At 43.3% G+C, this 19,439-nt stretch overlaps 1 protein-coding gene across 3 annotated transcripts; it reads left to right on the forward strand.

Annotated features, from left to right (window-relative positions):
• Positions 1 to 149: 149 nt before the first annotated feature.
• LOC308470344 (G-protein coupled receptor 54-like) lies at positions 150 to 19,114 on the forward strand. Of its 3 annotated transcripts, XM_080993502.1 has the most exons (7): positions 150 to 175; positions 9,111 to 9,309; positions 9,868 to 10,259; positions 14,857 to 14,981; positions 15,831 to 15,966; positions 16,824 to 17,062; positions 18,325 to 19,114. In XM_080993502.1, the coding sequence occupies exons 3-7, from the start codon at positions 9,956 to 9,958 to the stop codon at positions 18,688 to 18,690; spliced, it is 1,170 nt and encodes a 389-aa protein (XP_080849628.1). In that variant the 5' UTR covers positions 150 to 175; positions 9,111 to 9,309; positions 9,868 to 9,955; the 3' UTR covers positions 18,691 to 19,114. The 3 variants fall into 3 exon arrangements, with proteins under 3 accessions (XP_080849628.1, XP_080849630.1, XP_080849629.1); XM_080993504.1 differs by lacking the exon at positions 150 to 175 and having other exon boundaries at positions 8,684 to 9,309; positions 18,454 to 19,114; XM_080993503.1 differs by lacking the exons at positions 150 to 175; positions 9,111 to 9,309 and adding an exon at positions 9,332 to 9,617.
• Positions 19,115 to 19,439: the final 325 nt, after the last annotated feature.

Here is a 19,439-nt window from a genome sequence, read left to right on the forward strand (position 1 = left end):
ATCTGGAGGACCACAGGCTCCCCAGCTCAGCCCAGGAAGACTGTACTATCTCATTCTGTTCTATGCATAGACCAGACCAGAGGTGTTGATGTTCAAGCCAGCCTGCAAGACACATGCTCTCTAATCCCAGGTGCAGGAAGGTTCAAGAATATCCAGGAATCTGATCTCACAGCAGGTACATTGGCATGCAGGTCTGGGGACTGAGCCATCATTTACAATGATCTAGATTGAGGGAAGGTGATATCAGACAGTCCCAGAGATTGAGCAATCCATGAGGCATTGGCAGTCCAGTGTAGTGCAGTTTCTAGAGGGGTCAGACTAGGACCGGGGAGATCCAGGTTCAAGTCCTCATGACACTCAGCCACAAACCTTTTGAGGGAGCTGCTGTTTTTCAGTACAATCCAGCTCACAAGGTTGCTTTGAGATTAAAAATAATAATGGTTCATGTATGCAACTTTGAGCTTCTTGGAAGGGTAGCTGTGGTAGCCATAGTAGTCCTTGGCAGGTATTTGCTTTGACACCTTGGTTCTAAATTAACCTGAGGGGAACTGAGGAAGAGAAGTTCCATCAAAAGCAAGCTCTTTTGATGGGTCAATTGAATTCTCACCATGAGTTCTTATGAGCCACTAAGAAAAGGACTAGCTGTGGTAGTCTCATCAGGCATTTGCTTAGACACCTTGGTTCTAAATTAATTTGAGGAAGGCAGAGAGAAGCTCCATCATAAGCAAGCTTTGGAGAGAGGCAGAGACCAAGGGTGTGTTCACATTGCCGCCTTACAGTGCATCACAGTTGTTTTCCCCCTGAGGTGCTTTACTGCTCTTTTGCTCCCCACCAGCTGTTCACATCAGTACAGCTTAATTAGTATGAGGTTCATTTTTGTTTGCTTATACAAACAAATTAGTAACAGCTTAAGGAATCCAATCAGTGTGAAGCTGGTTTGAGAAATGATGCATCAACCAGCAGTACAGGATACATATGCATTTTGGATCATGCTGTGTGAACGTGGGTTAAAAACCCAGCACTGGAGATGCAGTAAGTGCACGGCAAACAGGAGTTGAATGTGGTCCAAGAGTAGAACAGGACTCTGCACTTGGCTTCCTCCCATTTTGTTATTTCCCCACTCTCTCCCCTTCCTTTCGTCTGCCCTTATACTTCATTACCAATATGGCTCTGCCTCATTGTGTGCTTTCCCATCCTTAACGCCTCTTTGCTTATTGAGGTCTTTATGCCAGCATGTGTCACCATGGCACTAGAACTAAGAGGCCTATGAAAAGCTCTTCCAAAGAAATCATAGAAGAGAATGGATGGAGAGAATGCTGTGCCTTATTAGCAAATGAAGAAGAAGAGAATATTGAGCAGCCCCCCAAAAGAGATGAGACAGTCATCTCTCGGTAAAATTGGCTTAGGATGAAAAGCAAATAAAGAAACACTTGGACATTTTTATATCAGGAAGCCACTCATACCTTTCAGAAGCATTCAAGAGAGAAGATAAGCTTCTTCCTTTTTTTTTTTTTTTTTTTTTTAATAATATTTTTTATTGCTTATTTTCCAAAGTCAAAATCCATCATCAATTTACACAACAAAAGCAGTTTTACAAAGAAAGAACAAATTAGAAAAAAAAAAAAAGAAAATTCACTTTTCCACATCTTTTTTCATATTCAACTGGACTTCCCCAAATCTTCCATCCCTGCATTCTTTACAATAAAAGAGTATTATACAGCAAATTAATACCTTGTTTCGTATGTTTTTGTACTTTCATCTGTTTATATATTCTAAATTAAAACTTTTCACCGTTATAACTTAGTTTCAATCATTTTCAATTTTCAATACTGAAGCATGTTTTCCTCAAAACTTAGCAAATTCTCAACTTTCATATAGCTTATAATGTTTTTGTAGATAGTCCTTAAATTTTTTCCAGTCCTCTTCCACTGCCTCTTCTCCCAGGTCTCGGATTCTGCCCGTCATTTCGGCTAATTCCATGTAGTCCATCAGTTGCGTGTGCCACTCTTCCAGTGTGGGTAGCTCCTGTGCCTTCCAATATTTAGCTATAAGAATTCTTGCTGCTGTAGTTGCATATAAAAAGAAAGTTCTATCTTTCTTTAACACTCTCTGGCCCACAATGCCCAGAAGGAAGGCTTCTGGTTTCTTATTAAAGGTATACCTAAATACCTTTTTCAACTCGTTATAAATCATTTCCCAAAAAGCCTTCACTCTCGGACATGTCCACCAGAGGTGAAAGAATGTTCCTTCAGCCTCCTTACATTTCCAACATTTATTGTCTGACAAATGGTATATCTTTGCAAGTTTGACTGGGGTCATGTACCACCTGTATATCATTTTCATAATGTTTTCTTTTAAGGCACTACATGCCGTAAATTTCATACCGGTGGTCCATAACCTTTCCCAGTCTTCAAACATAATGTTGTATCCAATGTCTTGTGCCCATTTAATCATGGCTGATTTAACCATCTCATCTTGAGTATTCCATTTAAGCAACAAGTTATACATTCTTGAAAGCACTTTCGTCTTAGGTTCAAGTAATTCCAACTCTAATTCTGATTTTTCCACCTGGAAGCCGATTTTTTTATCTTTTTTAAAGATCTCTAAAATTTGGGCATAATGCAACCAGTCTCGCACCTTTCCTTTCAATTTTTCAAAACTCTGCAACCTCCAAGTGTCACCTTCTCTTTCTATTATTTCACAATATTTTGCCCAGCCACCCCCCATATTAAGTATTTTTGTGGCCTTAGCCTCCATCGGTGATAGCCACCTCGGAGTCTTATTTTCAATTAAGTCCTTGTATTTAGTCCAGACAATGAACAAAGATTTCCTGACAATATGGTTTTTAAACATCTTATGAGACTTCACCTTGTCGTACCACAAATATGCATGCCATCCAAAAGCATTGTTAAACCCTTCCAGATCTAGGACATCAGTGTTTTCTAACAAAAACCAATCTTTCATCCAGCAGAAGGATGCAGCTTCATAGTACAACCTTAAGTCCGGCAGGGCAAATCCCCCTCTTTCCTTTGCATCTGTTAATATTTTAAATTTTATTCTGGGCTTTTTGCCCTGCCAGACAAACTTCATAATGTCCCTCTGCCACTTTCCAAAACACTCCACTCTGTCCACGATCTGCAGGGCTTGAAACAGAAACAGCATTCTTGGCAATACATTCATCTTAACGGCAGCAATTCTTCCCAACAAGGAAAGTTTCAATCTTGACCAAATTTCTAGGTCCTTTTTGATTTCTGTCCAACATTTTACATAATTGTCTTTAAATAGATTCAAATTTTTCCCGGTCAAGTTAACCCCCAGGTATTTCACTTTTTTAACCACATTTAATTCTGTTTCCTTTTGAAACCCATCTATTTCTGAAGGTGTCAAATTTTTTACCAAAACCTTAGTTTTTTGTTTGTTTAATCTAAATCCCGCCACCCGACCAAACTCAGAAATTAGTTCTAAAGCTCTTTTTGTGCTAGATTCTGGCTCCTGTAATGTCAAAACCAAATCGTCTGCAAAAGCCTTCAGTTTATATTGTTTTCCTCCGACCTGTATTCCTTCCACCTGCTGATCCTTCCTGATCAAGTTAAGCAGCACCTCCAGGACAGAAATAAATAGCAAGGGTGATAAGGGGCACCCCTGTCGTGTTCCTTTTTCAATTTTAAACTCCTCTGTCACCACATTATTTACTATCAATTTAGCTTTTTGCTCTGAATAGATTGCTTCAATACCATTTTGAAACGCCCTTCCCACTCCCATCCCTTCCAAATTTTTCTTCATAAACTTCCAAGATATATTATCAAAGGCCTTCTCCGCATCTATAAAAATCAAAGCTGCTTTCGTATTCAAATTTGTCTGCAATAACTCCAAAACATCAACAATATTCCTGGTGTTGTCAGACAAATGCCTGCCAGGGAGAAAGCCTGCTTGGTCTTTATGAATTACTTCTTTTAAAACTTTTTTCAGTCTATTTGCCAAGATATCAGCAAAAATTTTGTAATCCACGTTTAGGAGTGAGATGGGACGGTAGTTCTTAAGTTGAGTCTTTTCAGATTCCAATTTTGGTATCAAGGTGATGAATGCCTCTTTCCACGATTCTGGTGCCCCCTTCCCTTCCATAATTTGGTTACATACCTCCATTAATGGTTGAGCCAAATATTCCTTCAATGTCTTATAATATTTGGAGGTAAGTCCATCTGGGCCTGGGGATTTGCCCAATTGCATGTTCTGAATGGCACTTTCAATTTCCTGTTGTGATATTTTGTAATTCAGGGCTGTTTGTTTATCTTGTGTAAGTTTTTGCAGGCCATGACTTTTTAAAAATTTATTTATCTCCATCTCCACTTGGGGTCCTTGGGTGAACAATTTTTTAAAATATCTCTGGAAACACTTTCTAATTTCTTCTGGTTTCTGAATACATTCTCCTTCAACCTCTAGATTGGTAACAAAGTTCAATTTTTGTCTCTTTTTCAGCTGCCATGCCAGCAGCTTCCCACATTTATTAGCCGACTCAAATGATCTTTGTTTCATCTGTTTAATTTTCCATTCAATTTCTTGATTTGTCAATTTCACATATTGTGCTTGATGGAACTTTATTTCTCTTAAAACCTCTTTTGATTTTGGATTAAGTCTCAACTTTTTCTCTCCGTCTCTTATCTTCTCCAAAATCTTGTCCTTTTTACCATTCCAGAGTTTTTTCTTTATAGTATTCTGTTGTATCAGGAACCCTCTCATAACAGCTTTACTCGCGTCCCAGATTGTTTTCTTTTCCACCGAAGTGTTCAAATTTATTTCAAAATAATCTTTCATCGTTTTTTGGGCCTTCTTCACAATTTCCTGATCTCTAAACAGGGAGTCATTCATTCTCCATCTGAAGGATCCAGCTGGTGTAAGTCTTAAATCTATTTTCAAAGCATTATGGTCGGAGCAAGTTTTAGGGCAGATCTCTATTTTTTTAGTCTTAGGAGCCAGTCCTCTAGATATCCAGATTTGGTCGATTCTTGTCCAAGATAGGTGGGCTTCAGAAAAGAATGTTCCCTCTTTACCTAGAGGGTTTTTTGTCCTCCAAATATCAATCAAGTCCATATTGTCTGTAAGTTCAAAAAAAGTCTTAGGTAGTCTGCCAACTTTAGTCAAATTTTGGTTTTGTGACTTATCCATATGTGTGGAGACAACCCCATTCATATCTCCCATCAAAATGATGTTAGTATAGTCAATATATTCCAGCATTATCTCATGCAGCTTTTTATAAAATTCCGATTTCCCCTCGTTTGGTGCATAAATTCCTACTATCAGAAATTTTTCTCCTTGTGATTGTATTTCAATCGCCAAAATTCTTCCTTGTTCATCTTTAAACACAAATTTTGGTACTAGGCTCTCCTTTGCATATATCACCACTCCTCTTTTTTTGACTTTATCTAATGATGTAAATTCTTGGCCTAGTCTCTTGTTAGTTAATACTCTTCTATGGAGCCTAGTTACATGAGTTTCTTGAAGGCAAATGACGTCTAATTGTTCTTTCCTCAATATATGAAAAATTCTCTTCCTTTTCTCGGGGGAATTTGCGCCATTAATATTCCAACTAAAAAGCTGCAAAGACATCCTGGCTCAATTTGTCAACCAGTGGGGTTGTCTCCCTTGTCGTCTATATCCAGAGGTGGATCTGGTTTTGCACCAGGCGTGGGGGGTGGCCAAGTGCCTATTGTTCCTTTCCGAAGGTCCTCCCCGTAGTCGTTTAGGAACTTTTCCTGCTCTTCTGCTGTTCTAATTTTTACCTTCTTCCCTTTCACACTAAAAGATAGTCCTTGAGGGAATTCCCACCTGTATCGGATTGAGTTGTTTCTCAGCAAGCTTGCCAAGTCTTTATATGTAGTTCTTAAATCCAACAACTGTTTTGGTATATCTCTAAAGATTTCTGCTGTCTTTCCCTGTATCACCAATGGATTTTTAAAATGTAGGCCGAGTATGTTCTCTTTTTCTTGCTTATATCTCAAAATGATCAAGCAGTCTCTTGGTTTGTCCTTTTTGACCACTCTTCCCAATCTAAAAGCGGTGACAATTTTAAAATCCTTCTCTTCTGCCAAACCCCAGAACTTAGATATTTCTGCTGTCAAATAGCCAATCAAGTCTTCTTTTTCTAGTTCTGGGATATTTCTAAGCCTAAGATTGCTTTCCCTATTTTTCAATTCTGCCATCGACAGATACGCTTGCTGTTCGGTAACCTGTCTACTCAGTGGTCTTACTTCCCCACTAAGTTCCTCTATCCTTTTTTTATTAAGGTCTGCTTTTGTACTTGCTTCCTCAGCTAATTTTCGATTTTCTGTTATACTTTTTTCAAAATTTCCTATTGCCTGTGTATTTTGGGCAACTTGGTCTGTCAATCTATTTATTGTAGCTGTCACCTGGTCAAATTTGGTCGCTTGTTCATCTGCTTTCTTGTTTAATGCCGCCAGCTGGTCCAATATTTCTTTAGAAACAGGGTCTGGCCCTCCTGCAGCCATATCCCCAAAAGCTGGCTGTCTAGATTGGCCTTCTTGTAGACCTGTCACAATTGGAACAGATGACCTACGTACCTGCACTGGCAGAGTTGATTGCAACAGTTCAGTTTGTTTTGCTTTCTTAGCAGCCCTTGTTTTTGCTGCACCACTCATTCCACAGCTGTCCAAGTTTCAAGGTCAAATTGTAAATCCCATGGGAAAAGCAATCTAGAAAGTAAACATCCAAACACACAAAAAAAAATTCCAAGGCAGGCAGCAGTTCTCAGAGACAAATAGTTCCACAATCCAGCAGGGGGAGCTCCCCAAAAAATTAGGGAGAAGGATAGAAATTTTCCACCATTAAGTTCCCAAATAAAAATTGAATAAAAACCAAAACAAGGGAGAGAGCCCTCTGGGTTCACTTTAGACTGCAGAAATAAAAGTTCTTTACAAAGGTGCACACCACAGTTCCTTTCTTGTAATTTACAAAGTAGCCCAATGTAACTTTAATGCCTCATACACAGTTACCACTGTCTGATGTTACTTTGTGTCCAGGCAGCCCGAGAGCTGAGTTCGTAACTTTGTAATCCACAAAAAGTAGAGAAAAAAATCACAGTCTCTGTCCACTTATAATATAGTTTTAACTTTTCTTTTACTTTTATCCAATCAAGTCCGAATTTGCAGGGTATATTCCAACTTCTTTTAAGCTCCTTTCCAAGCTTCAGTTTTAAAAAGAACTTTGCTTGATACTTTAAACAAAGACGGAAGACTGACTTCCTTTTTAGCGTCTCCCGCTTTCAGCCAAAATTTACAAATTTGAGTTCAAATAGAGTCTCAGATTTCTTACTCACGAGTAAGTAGTTTCAGGATCAAATGTTGAAAGAAGAAAGGTCAGCGCTCATCAGCAGCAGCCGCGCGGCTTCACTTCCGCGGAAAGAGCGATGGATTCACAGCACCGCTACCCCCTCCACGTTCCGGGGCTCCTTACGGGGTCCCTTCTTCGTTTCGGAGGTCGCTGAGAAGATAAGCTTCTTCCTGAGAACGATTGCTATTCTAGGTGGTCATTCATTCATTCATTCTTCATTTATAGAAACTGGAGATATTGGGGGTGGAGGAACGGGGCGGGGGAAAGAAAAACAATGCTCGTATTAGTTAAGAGGCTGGAAAGCAGATGCCTCAGGGGTGAAGGACAAATACTCATTTGGAGGGGATGAAACTATCAAAATAAGTGGAGTGGCAGAAGTAAGAGCCAGTGCATGTAAAAGGGTATGATCTTTGAAGGACCTGGCTGAGGTTGGTTGCTTAGGTCTGCCTTGTTCCCCAAACAGAGGTGGTTCCTATAATAAATTCATGCCTTAATTATAAAACAGAAGATGACCCTCTCCCTGTGTACCATGGGAAGGGCTCTTCTCCAAACCTTGCTTCAAGTATCGGAAGCTTGAGAATCCCTTCGGATCAAGTGCTGGAAACAAACAGTGGAGGCCTAGGTTCAATTTGTGTCAGGCCATGAAGGTGCCAACCTTTTCCAAGCTTGATTTACCCTCAGAGGCTTGTTGTGATTGGGGCAGGAGGGGCACCTAGAATCCCCCTCATTATATAACCCCATTCACTATAAGGGGGGGGGGGAGCACAGCAGGTGTTTAAGCAAATGAGAGGTTCCAACTCACAGGCTACCATTTCAAACAATTACTAGGCAAGGAGCCAACATTTGTCCATGTAGCTCAGTACTGTCTAGCTACACCCACGTTCCCCAACCTGGTGTCCTCTAGACGTTTTGGACTGCAACTCCCATAATCCCTGTCCGCTGGCCATGCTGTCTGGAACTGATGGGACTTTGAGTCCCACAACATTGGAAGGGCCACAGACTAGGGAAGGCTGGTCAGCAGAAATCTAGGATCTGCAGAAGTAGTTTTTCCCCCATCACCTACTGCTGAAGTGCTTTCACTTGGAGATGCCCAGATTTGAACCTGAGTCCTTCTGAAATGCAAGCCATTTATTTAAAAGGGAGCAGGGAACTCAGCAAGGATTTATTTTTCTTTAAATGGGTTTTCTTGAGCTTTAGGTACTTATGTTGTTGTTTTTTTGCAAATAAAATAAAGATTTTGTTCATTTTTTAATTGTGCAGGATAGTGTGCTTAACCCTAACTGAAAGTTTTCAGAAATGCTGAAAAGGAAAATCAGCCCCCCACTCACCCACCCAATAACTCACAGTCCCATTCACACTGTCAAAGAATCCAAATATGCAGGAAAACCGGGAAAGTTTTTTGTGTCATGGATTCATAGAATTGTGGAGTTGGAGGGGATCCCCAGGGTCAACCCGTTGCAAGTCATGGTTCAGTTCAGTACCTCTGCAGAAAGAAGCAAGGCTTGTGATTCCTTCCTCGATTTAAATCAGAGAGGACCACGGAAAACACCCAAGGTCATCTCAGGAAAATAGTGGCCTCTGTGTTCTCACGGAGTAACTTTCAGGGAGACCTCTGGAGTCCTCCTGTCCGCCAGACTCACATTTCTAAGCGTCCACGTTTGATCTGCTCGCTCTCTTTTCGCCTCTGCTTTCCCGCTCTGCGGGAGGGGTTGCAGCTGAGCCGGCGTGTGAGACAGAGGATGGTCTTCTTTTCTGCCAAACACTAGCGCGCATCGCGTGGATCCTTTCTGCTGTGCACTTGCCTGCCGCTCCCTTCGTCCCGGACTGGGCATTTTCAAGCCTCCCCCGCGCACTTGTGGACTGCATCCCTGGGAGCCAATCAGAGCCGCCTTTTCTTCCCCTCATCGGCAAGTTCAGCTTGCCTGCTGCGCCTCTCCTTGGGTGCAGAGCCCAGCGTCGGTCAGGGTAAGCCCCGGGAAGGATGCTGCGCCAAAGGAGGCGGGTGGAAAAGAAGGAGTTGGTACAGGAAGGAGCTCAGGACCCCCCAGCGCAGTGGAAAGGGCAGACGGAGAGAAGGAGAGAGAGTTGCCAGCACGCTGTGGTGCAGATGAGGGTGAAGGGGTGTGCGGGGGTCTCTGTTCTGGCACAGGAGAAGGATTGCAGGAATAATGGGATCAACGCAGAGAGAACCCACCAGCGCAAAAGATGCTCTTTTGCCAACCCCACCTCTAATAATTGCTGCATCACCTTGCTACTGCCCCTGAGCCTGAAAGGTTGGAGAAACCTTAGGAAGCTTCTTAATTGTTTCTTCCTTCCACCCAAAGACCTGCTTAAGCTTTGAAGTTTAACGGGGGATGTCTCCTTTCCCTACATTTGGCAGCCAACGCTATTCCTGCCAGGACTTTGCAAGTCACACACCCCTCTCTCCTGTGGCTAAGAAGAAATTGATCACCCTTGGGACATCAGTAGTTGCTTTAGTCCCTGCTACATCATCTCTCTGTCTCTCTCTCTCTCTCCTTTCAGAGAAATTAGTAAGACTTCCCACCCACATTGCTTAGGAAGGAAGGCTGCCCAGGTAGGGTTGTTGTGGGTCCTCCCCTTCGCTCCAGGAATGGAGGCTGAGCTTTCGCCTTCCGAGGCCTGGTCCAGCGGGACAGCAGAACCCACCATGCCCTGGCTGATGGAGCTTAGCAGTGTTGGGCCCAGCACAGATGGTGCCCTCCCAGTTGGGATGCAGCTGTGGATCTTCAACAGCAGTGGAGAGGAGGACACCTCACCCCCGTTTCTGACCGACGCCTGGCTTGTGCCTGTCTTCTACGCCCTCATCATGCTGCTTGGTCTGGTGGGGAACTCACTGGTCATCTATGTCATCAGCAAGCACCGCCAGATGCGCACAGCCACCAACTTCTACATTGGTGAGTGAACCCTGCCTGCTTGCTTTCCTGTGCTCTAGGCTTGCCCCACGACCACCTTGACTGCTGACGGGTGTCTTGGGGGGAAAGAAGGAGTGTAAAACTTCTTCCAACTCTCCTCTCTGATCTTCTTCAACCTGCCACATGTCACAGTGCCCAGACATGACTTTAGGCTTCTGTTATGCCAGAGAGTGCCCATCCGTCCTAACCAGGATTGCTAATGGAATATTTCATATCCCCAGTATGCACAGCCCTTTCCCAATGTTACTGCCAGTTCTTCCATAACATAAACAGAACAGGAAAGGCTGTTGAAAACTAACCTCATAGTGAATTTGCCTGACATGCCTTCTCCAGCCGGTGTGGTAAATACAGTATTACCTATTATTGGTCAGCCTCCCACTGCTAAGACAATTCAGTCTTGATTGCATTTTACTGATTCCGCAGACAGATGGTTAAAATACCCATCCATCCCAATTTTTATTTTCATTTTAAACTGATTCTCATCCAGCTGGATATCTTAGTTGGTTAGAACATGGTGCTGACAATGCCAAGGTTGCAGGTTCAATTTCAATCCCCATACGGGGCAACTGCATATTCCTGCATTGCAGGGGGATGGACTGGATGATCCTTAGGGTCCCTTCCAACCTTATAATTCTAAGAGTTTCTTTTAAAATAGTTTATTTCTGGCTTTAAAATATACATCATCAGTTTGAAAATCTCAGAAATCTCAGATTAACAGTCTTGAGTTGGGACATTGTAAAATACGGGGCAGCCAAAGAAGGCAACTCAAGCTCCCTGAGAGAGAATTCATAATACTGCCAGAGAGGAGAAGGATGCAAAGGGCTGAGATGCAGGACTACACAAAAGGAGCTCTGGGAGGAAGGCTGCAGCAGCAGGACTAACACAGACCTGATCCTCAATTCTCCTGCAGGTTTTCGCTGCCACCCAGACCCATGTGAAATAAATGGCACGGTTAGGTTGCACTCGAGAATGATCTCCTTTCTCTTCCCTCCTCCCAACCTTTAGTACAATAGAATTAAAGGAAGTGGACATTGGTCTCAATCAACATCGTAGTAACTGCTTGGAATTGTCCGTTTGGTGGCTGCAATTGTGACAGTTTCAGATTGCCTTATGTGCAGTTGTGCAGCCCAAGTGTAGTATCTAAGAGCTTCTAAGAATACATTTATGGTCCATAGTGACCTGTAGCCTCCTGCTTGCACAGTTCCTGGTATCTAACTTGTTCTGATGTCTTCCAGTGATTATCTACAATCAGGGGAAGAGAATCTTACTCTCCTCTATGCTCATCAGGTATCTTCAGTACACTTGCTCTAACTTTAAAATAATCGCGGATGTAACTTATCTTCAAGATGTATGTTGATTTACCAAAAGAAAATACTGCAAATTGGTATATTACTTAATGTGTTTTTTCCATTATTTACTATACAAATTTCGTGCCCTGATATAACAACTCTCACAATTTCATAGCTCTCCATGTACTATCAACATATTTAGATTGCGTGCCACAGTTATAGTGTCTACTTTGAAGTAAGTCCCACTGAGTTCAGCGTTGAATATAGTGGGACTCTGTTCTGAGAAAACATGCAAAGGAACCCTCGGGAGCTCACTTTAAGCGCCTGAATTTTTCTTTTGAACCGTGTCCTTACCTTCCTCCACATACAATTCTAGGTTTGGAGCAGGCAGGCATAGTCTGAGGGAAACAGCTTCATGGGACCAGTAACAGGCTTAATTAGGTTTGAGGGCTGGAGGTTCACCATCCAGATATATAAGCTTGTCCTTTTAAAAAGCAAGCATTTTACCCATTAAACAGATACCAGGGGAGGGGGCAGAACACACAGGTATCTCAGTGCTAGATGCAAATTCAGTACACAACAGCAACAGGAACACAGTACAGTGGTACCTCAGGTTGCAGATGCTTCAGGTTACAGACGCTTCAGGTTACAGACTCTCCTAACCCAGAAATAGTACCTCGGGTTAAGAACTTTGCTTCAGGATGAGAACAGAAATTGTGCAGTGGTGGCGCAGCGGTAGCAGGAGGCTCCATTAGCTAAAGTGGTACCTCAGGTCAAGAACAGTTTCAGGTTAAGAACGGACCTCCAGAATGAATTAACCCGAGGTACCACTGTACAACATGCACATTATGATTGTGGGAGCAAGAGGTTTCCCTCCCTTTTGTGCTCAGTTTCCTTAAATGTTTAAACTGCCCGAGAAACATCTACAACTCACTGGTTGGAGCTTTAGTTTAATTTAAGTAGTTTGTTTATACATTTATATCCTACCCTTCCTCCCTAAGGCAGCAGATGAGAAGTGATAAAACATCTTCAAAATATTTCGAAAAGCTAAACAGAGATGCAAATTTGCTGCCTGATGAGCCATACTACAGCTGTTCAACAAGGACAGTATAAAGGGAAGCTCCCCATGGTTTCACATTTTCAATTTCCTTGAGCTAGCCAAGGGATTCAGCCAATATAATGTGTGAAGCTGGTCAGCGTCTGCATCCAAAGCATAGCTTGGTGAGTCTAGATGAGAAATCCCCACTCGCAGTCCTTAGCACAGAAAGTGTTTCTTTGTCTGATTACCACGATCCACCACCCTGCCCTCTGCTTTTCCTTAGTGTGTGAAGACTGCCAGTATTTTGCATGGTCTAGTTTAGTTTGTTTTCCATCTCACAATCATTGTTAGGCTTTCCATTATTAGTGTGAAGGCTTGTATCTCATCAAAAATAGTTTTGTGACTGCTCTAGACAAAATAGCTCCTCTTCTGAGCTATTTTCCAGTCCCATTCTCCGTCATTACTGTGGTCTGTTATTGGTCCTCCTCCTAACCTATATTTACCCTATTACCGGTATACCCTGGACCCATTCTCCATTTTCATGAATGCAACTATTTTCTAACATTCTTTTACCAAAAGCTGCATCTAACTGGCTGCAACCTGCTCTCAGGGCACTTTCACACTATCACTTTTTCAGGTGGGATTCAGACACATACAGTACTAGCAATTTCAGGTTGCACAGTTCTAGTTGATTGAGTGGTCTTTTGCGACAAATCTGCTTCCCCAAAATACTGGACTTATTTGCAATAAGGAAAGTGATGGGAAAGTTATGGGATAACACTTGCTTTGATGCAAGGTCATCTAACTGCCCAGGAGCCAGCATTGTCTAATCTTTCTGCAAACAAATCAGTGTGAATGCTCAATAAACAGGTCACCTGGAAGTCCTCAGCCCTATTTTTTGTGCATTAAATATCCCGGTATTTTTTTTAATTAGTTAATTTTATTAAAACTTTTATTTAAAAATTGCAGTACAGCTCTGTCTGCTGCTGCCAAAATATCACAGAATGATCACCCCAATCCTCAATCCCACATCACTGTCATGTTGGCTCACCAAATATCCTCAAATATCCTGGTATGTGTAGGGATACATTGGTGCAATTGCTCAATTTTAAAGTGTTATTGATAGGAAATAAAACACCATCACCACCTGCACTTGCAGTTATGGAAGCAGTTTTATACAGGAACTGTGCAAAGATACCACAGGACTAACTAGCAACAACAGCCCTTGTCTCAATGTTCCTTTATTCTGGAGCGTTCAAGGGGCTCCATCAGAAATGTCACTATTCCAAAATTCTGGATGCAGTGAGCATCCAGTGAGCAACATGATGCAGAATATTATTTGTTTGTTTGTTTGTTTGTTTGTTTCATTTTTAAGTGCCACAATTCTTCCTAAAAGAGCCTGGAGCAGTAAGCCACAAAGCAAAGGAATTGTGAATTGTAAAAACATTTCAAAACAACCACATGCCTCCACAGCAAATGATAGAAACTTTCATAGAGCTGGAAGGGACCCACTGGTCATCTAGTCTAACCCTCTGCAATGCAGGAATCTCGGCTAAAGCATCCATGGCAGATGGCCACCCAACCTCTGCTTAAAAACCTCCAAGGAAGGAGAGTCCACCACCTCTTGTGGGAGTCTGTTCCACTGCCTGGCTTTTACTGCCAGATAGTTTTTCCGAATGTTTAGTCGGAATCTCCTTTCTTGTAACTTGAAGCCATTGCCTCAAGTCCTACCCTCAAGAGCAGTAGAAAACTAGCTTGCTCCATCTTCCATACCATTTTAAGGTTTCCAGGAGCAGTATCTTTAAGCCATTACATGCCTCAGGAAACAGAAATCTTTTATAAATTGCTCCTGTATGTGATGGTGATGATGTTACTAAGAAACTTTTTATTGTTTATATGTTACCCATTTGATTGGATTGTTATTAATAACAGAGGCAGTAAGATGGAGGGAGGCAGTAACAGGAACTTCCCACTGCAACCAATACCGATTCAAGCACACGCATGTGTGATCTTTATTCAGTGGTGTAGCGTGGGGGGTGCAGGGGGGGCCAGCCGCACCGGGCGCAACATCGGGGGGGGGGGCGCTCGCACTCGCACCTCTAGTGGAAGAGACTTGAGTGCTAAAATCCACGGGTTAGGGGGCGCAAATTACTTGCCTTGCCCCGGGTGCTGGCAACCCACGCTACGCCACTGTCTTTATTGAGCCTATTATGCCTAAGTCCCATGCTGATGTTGACTCTATCTTTTGCAGCAAACCTGGCTACCACTGACATAATTTTCTTAGTGTGCTGCGTTCCCTTCACCGCCACACTCTATCCCCTCCCCAGCTGGGTGTTTGGGGACTTCATGTGCAAATTCGTCAACTATTTGCAGCAGGTGAGCTTGAATGGTGGAATAACCTATGTGTGATATTTTAGTGGATTTACGATATTACGTGTGTTGCAGTGAGGGCAAGTGTGATGGCCTGGGATTTGGACTCGGAGGCTGAACCTGAGGAATCCCAGCCTGCACAGGAGTCCCCGCCTCCAGAACCAGCTGAGCCGGGGCGGGGGCTTGAGCCTGAAGGGTCCTCACCTGTGCTGGATCCTCAGGTGCAGGCACCAGCTGAGTCTGCTCTGGCCCCTGAGGTGATGGAGGACCCATTGCCTGCAGGTGCTCTACTCTCAGCCCCGTCAGGGGAAGCTGAGGTTGCCTCTGGGTCCGGTAACCCTCCAGCCTCTCCTGAGCTGCAGAAGCTCAGGGCAGAGAGGCAGAGGGAACTAAATTCCCGCAGGAGGAGTGCTCGCCTCCAGGCCAGGAGAGGCAAGTCACCTGTGGACCGGGGCCGCCCTATGCCTCGGGGCAGATAAAAGCCAGCCAGCCCCAGTCCCAGGTTGTGGGAGCAACATTGTTGGTAGCCTGTTCCTGCCTGCACCCTGTCCTGCTCTTCTGCCAGAGTTCCTGACCTCACCCGACTCCCTGCCTTGGACCCAGCTTCAGCTTTGACGGACATCCTCCATACCGCACCCTTGAATTTGGACTGGACTCGGACCTCACCGCACGGTTAACTCTCGGGACCAGCACAGCGAGTGTCTGTGCACTGTATATCATACATATGTGTCAGGGGTTCAGGGCCCTGACAATATGTGTGCAGCTATTTGGGAACAGTGCCTTTTCCATGAAGGGGGTGGAGGTGTGCTGGAGTCTCATGTGGTCTCCCTTGCCAGTTGTTTCTCTTCTCACCAGGTGACTGTGCAGGCTACGTGCATCACTCTAATGGCGATGAGTATGGACCGCTGCTATGCCACACTGTACCCACTGAAATCACTCCGTTATCGGACCCCCCAGGTAGCCATGGCAGTCAGCTTTGCGATCTGGATTGGTGAGTGAGGGCAGCAAAGTCTATGAACACAAATTTATGGGGAAGAAAGGGGCTGGCGCTTGCTTGATACAGAGGAGCCAGGTAAACTTAAATCCTAACCCATCCAGTTTGGTATTCCTGGCATCAGGCTTGTCACTCAGCATCTAAGCAAGTACCAGCTTCTTTATTGACTCTTTGGTGTACGCATTTACTTTGGTCAATAAAGAAGAAGTTGGTACTTGCTTACATGCTAATACCAACTTCTTTATTGACCAAAATAGCTAATTTCATGGGCTATAGTCCACTTCATCAGATGCATCACATGCAACCCTCTGTTAGCAGGTATTTTTACATGTGGGTATACTTAACCGTCCAGGGGTCCTTTACCGTATCTCTTTTTTTACCTTTTATAGAGAATAATCATACACAGTGAGGTGAGAGAGTAATGGGGTGCAAAAAATACAGATTGTCATAATTTCTTTAAAGCACACATGTGTGTAAGATGAGTGCAGTAACCATTCATAAATCAGTATTGGTAACAGAAACACAATGACATTGGGAAGTTAATTAACACCCTGCAGTACATTAAGAAATAAGCAGGCTATAAGCAGAATTGGTGGTTCCAGTGTCTTCACTGGCTCTAACGTTCACTTCAGTTGCTGTCAAAATCCTGGTCTCACCTTTTCTTCACAGGCCCACTCCTATTTACTGAAGAACAAGATCTGCCTTAATCACATGGTATCCAAATAAGGCCTGGTTTGTTTATTGTTGCTTGTTGATGTTATTTTGATCTCTGTAGGTTTTGCTTTGATCTCTGCAGGTTACAAGATGGAGCATCGCTGCATAGGAGCTTAACATCTGTGTCTTTGACCCCCTAGGTTCCTTCATTCTCTCATTGCCCATGGCTGTGTACCATCGCACTGAGGTCGGCTACTGGTATGGCTTACGCACCTACTGTATTGAGGCATTCACCAGCAAGAGCCAGGAGCGAATCTTCATTCTATACACTTTCTTGGCTGTCTATCTGTTGCCCCTCCTCACTATCTGCCTTTGCTACTCTATTATGCTCAAGCGCCTTGGACGCCCTGTGGTGGAACCCATGGACCATGATTACCAGGTAAGTCGGTGGACAGAAATTGAATAGTCACCCTGTTTCTTGTTGGGCTTTCACAACTCTGTCACCCTATACACGTCACAGGCAAATTTTCAATTTCGCTATTCTAAAGGAGGCCTATTAAATCTATACCAAACTGCTGAAAGACAGGCAAAGTACTAAACACCTAGGGGAGGAGTCAACTAACAAGCCCTGTCAACGGGGCTGGATTAACCATTATGCAAAAGACACATGTGCTTAGGGCATCAAGGGAAGGGGGGGGGCACGGCAAAAATTTTCCATTGCTGAATTTACCATGGGCCATATGGTGCAGCTGGGGGAAAAAATGGCCTCCACAATAAATGAAAAAATTACATATATATCTGTGCAAGAATAAAAAGAAATAATAATAATAATAATAATAATAATAATAATAATAATAGAGATTAATGATATACAACAAAATATATAACAAAATTAAAATCTGGTAAACTGCCACTTGGTCCACCAAGGCTCACATGTTTATATTTTGAATTAGATATATATGGGGGCACCAAAATCTTTTAAGTGCTTAGGGCCTCTAAAGGTCTTAATCTGGCCCTGCCTGTCAACATAAGTCCTGCACAAGGACTGATTTTTATTATATTTTTAATTTTTATTGTATTTTAAATATTTTGTTCAAGGCCTCCCAGAGTGGCTGGGAAAACCCAGCCAGATGGGTGGGGTATAAATATTATTATTATTATTATTATTATTATTATTCCACTTGCATAATGGGGCTTTCCCGCCTCCCCTCCAGGCCTCCTGTTTGGTGGGTGTTGATTAGGGGGGTCGGGAGACCCCTTGGAACAAGGCGTGTGGGGAGGAGAGAGGGGGGTCATTCCACCTGCTAAGCCGAAAGGCTTTCACTGATGGAACAAGTAGAAGAGCAGGACGTCAAATTCCTCCCCTATTCTCTTATCGTGTAGCAAGTTTCCAAAAAGGGCAACTAAAATGATCAAAGGGTTGGAGCATCTCCCTTATGAGGAAAGGTTACAACACTGGGGGCTTTTCAGTTTAAAAAAATGATCGGGTTGGGGGCATGATAGAAATTTATAAAATCATGCATGGCATGGAGAAAGTGGATCTCCCTCTCTCATAATGCTGTTACATGCATGTCCTGTTTTCAGGCTTCCAATAGGAATCTGAGAAAAGGATGCTGGGTTTAGATGGGCCTTTGGTGTGATCCACCAGGGCTCTTCCTATTCTCTTACACTGGGTGGACCACCTGTGACTTTTCTGTTCAGTCCCAGCAGGTGCAACATATGTCTGAGCGCTCAGCTGCCATGAGGGCCAAGATTTCCAAGATGGTGGTGGTGATTGTGCTGCTGTTCACCATTTGCTGGGGTCCTATCCAGCTTTACTTGCTCTTCCAGGGCTTCTACCGCCACTTCCAGGCCAACTATGAGACCTACAAGATCAAGACGTGGGCCAATTGCATGTCATATGCCAACTCGTCTCTCAACCCCATTGTCTATGCTTTCATGGGAGACAGCTTCCGCAAATCCTTCAAGAAGGCTTTCCCCTTCCTGTTCCGGCAGCGGGTTGGGGACAATGGCGTGCATTCAGGCTGCCGCAATGCGGAAGTGAAATTTGTCATGGAGGGAACTTAACCCTTTCGCCTGACCTGGCTTCTGTCATGAACGATTCTGCCTGGTCTGCACTGCCAAAGGATGCCGAGAAGGACAAAGACGCAGAGCAAGATGACCTGTAAGCCATCAAGGGTCTCACAGAGAGAAATTTGTGGTTATTTCAATACAGTAACCAGAACACTAAGATTTTAGTTCATCGATACACAGTAATAATGCCTTGGCGGAAGGTCTGATTGTGGATTTTAGTTTTAACTTAAATGATGCAGGAATCTGAACCGAAGTGCTATGCCACAAGATTAGCAGAAGCAAGCCTCTCTTTTTGTGTTTGTGGAGTGGATAACATGAGTGTACTCTGCCTTCTTCAAAACATGGTTTTGTGTTTGGCACTCCATCTTGGATTTATCCTGGACCTTCAAATGTAAGAATAAAGCTTTTTCAAACTGCATTTCCTCCGAGGCTTAAATACATTTACAACCTGTGTTTCCCAGGTTCTGCTCATCCAGCACTGTAACCACTACACCACACTGCCACAGGGCCAGCAGCATAGGTTCCATTGTCCATACCACTGCAGACAGACATTAGATAGTAGCAACCTCCTTTTAAGATGTTTCACCTTTCTCCTGCCATGAAGATGGGATAATCCAGAGGTCAAAAAGAACAAAATGTTCCTTCTCGTCATTCTCATTAGAAGGTGTTGCGTAGGCAGGTTGAAGTGAGCAGTAGCCACAATAATTTCACCCGAAGTTCTGGAAAATTACATTATCAACAGC

Source organism: Podarcis pityusensis, assembly GCF_964106645.2.
Source record: "Podarcis pityusensis genome assembly, chromosome: 2".
In the NCBI taxonomy this organism is placed as follows: Eukaryota; Metazoa; Chordata; class Lepidosauria; order Squamata; family Lacertidae; genus Podarcis; species Podarcis pityusensis.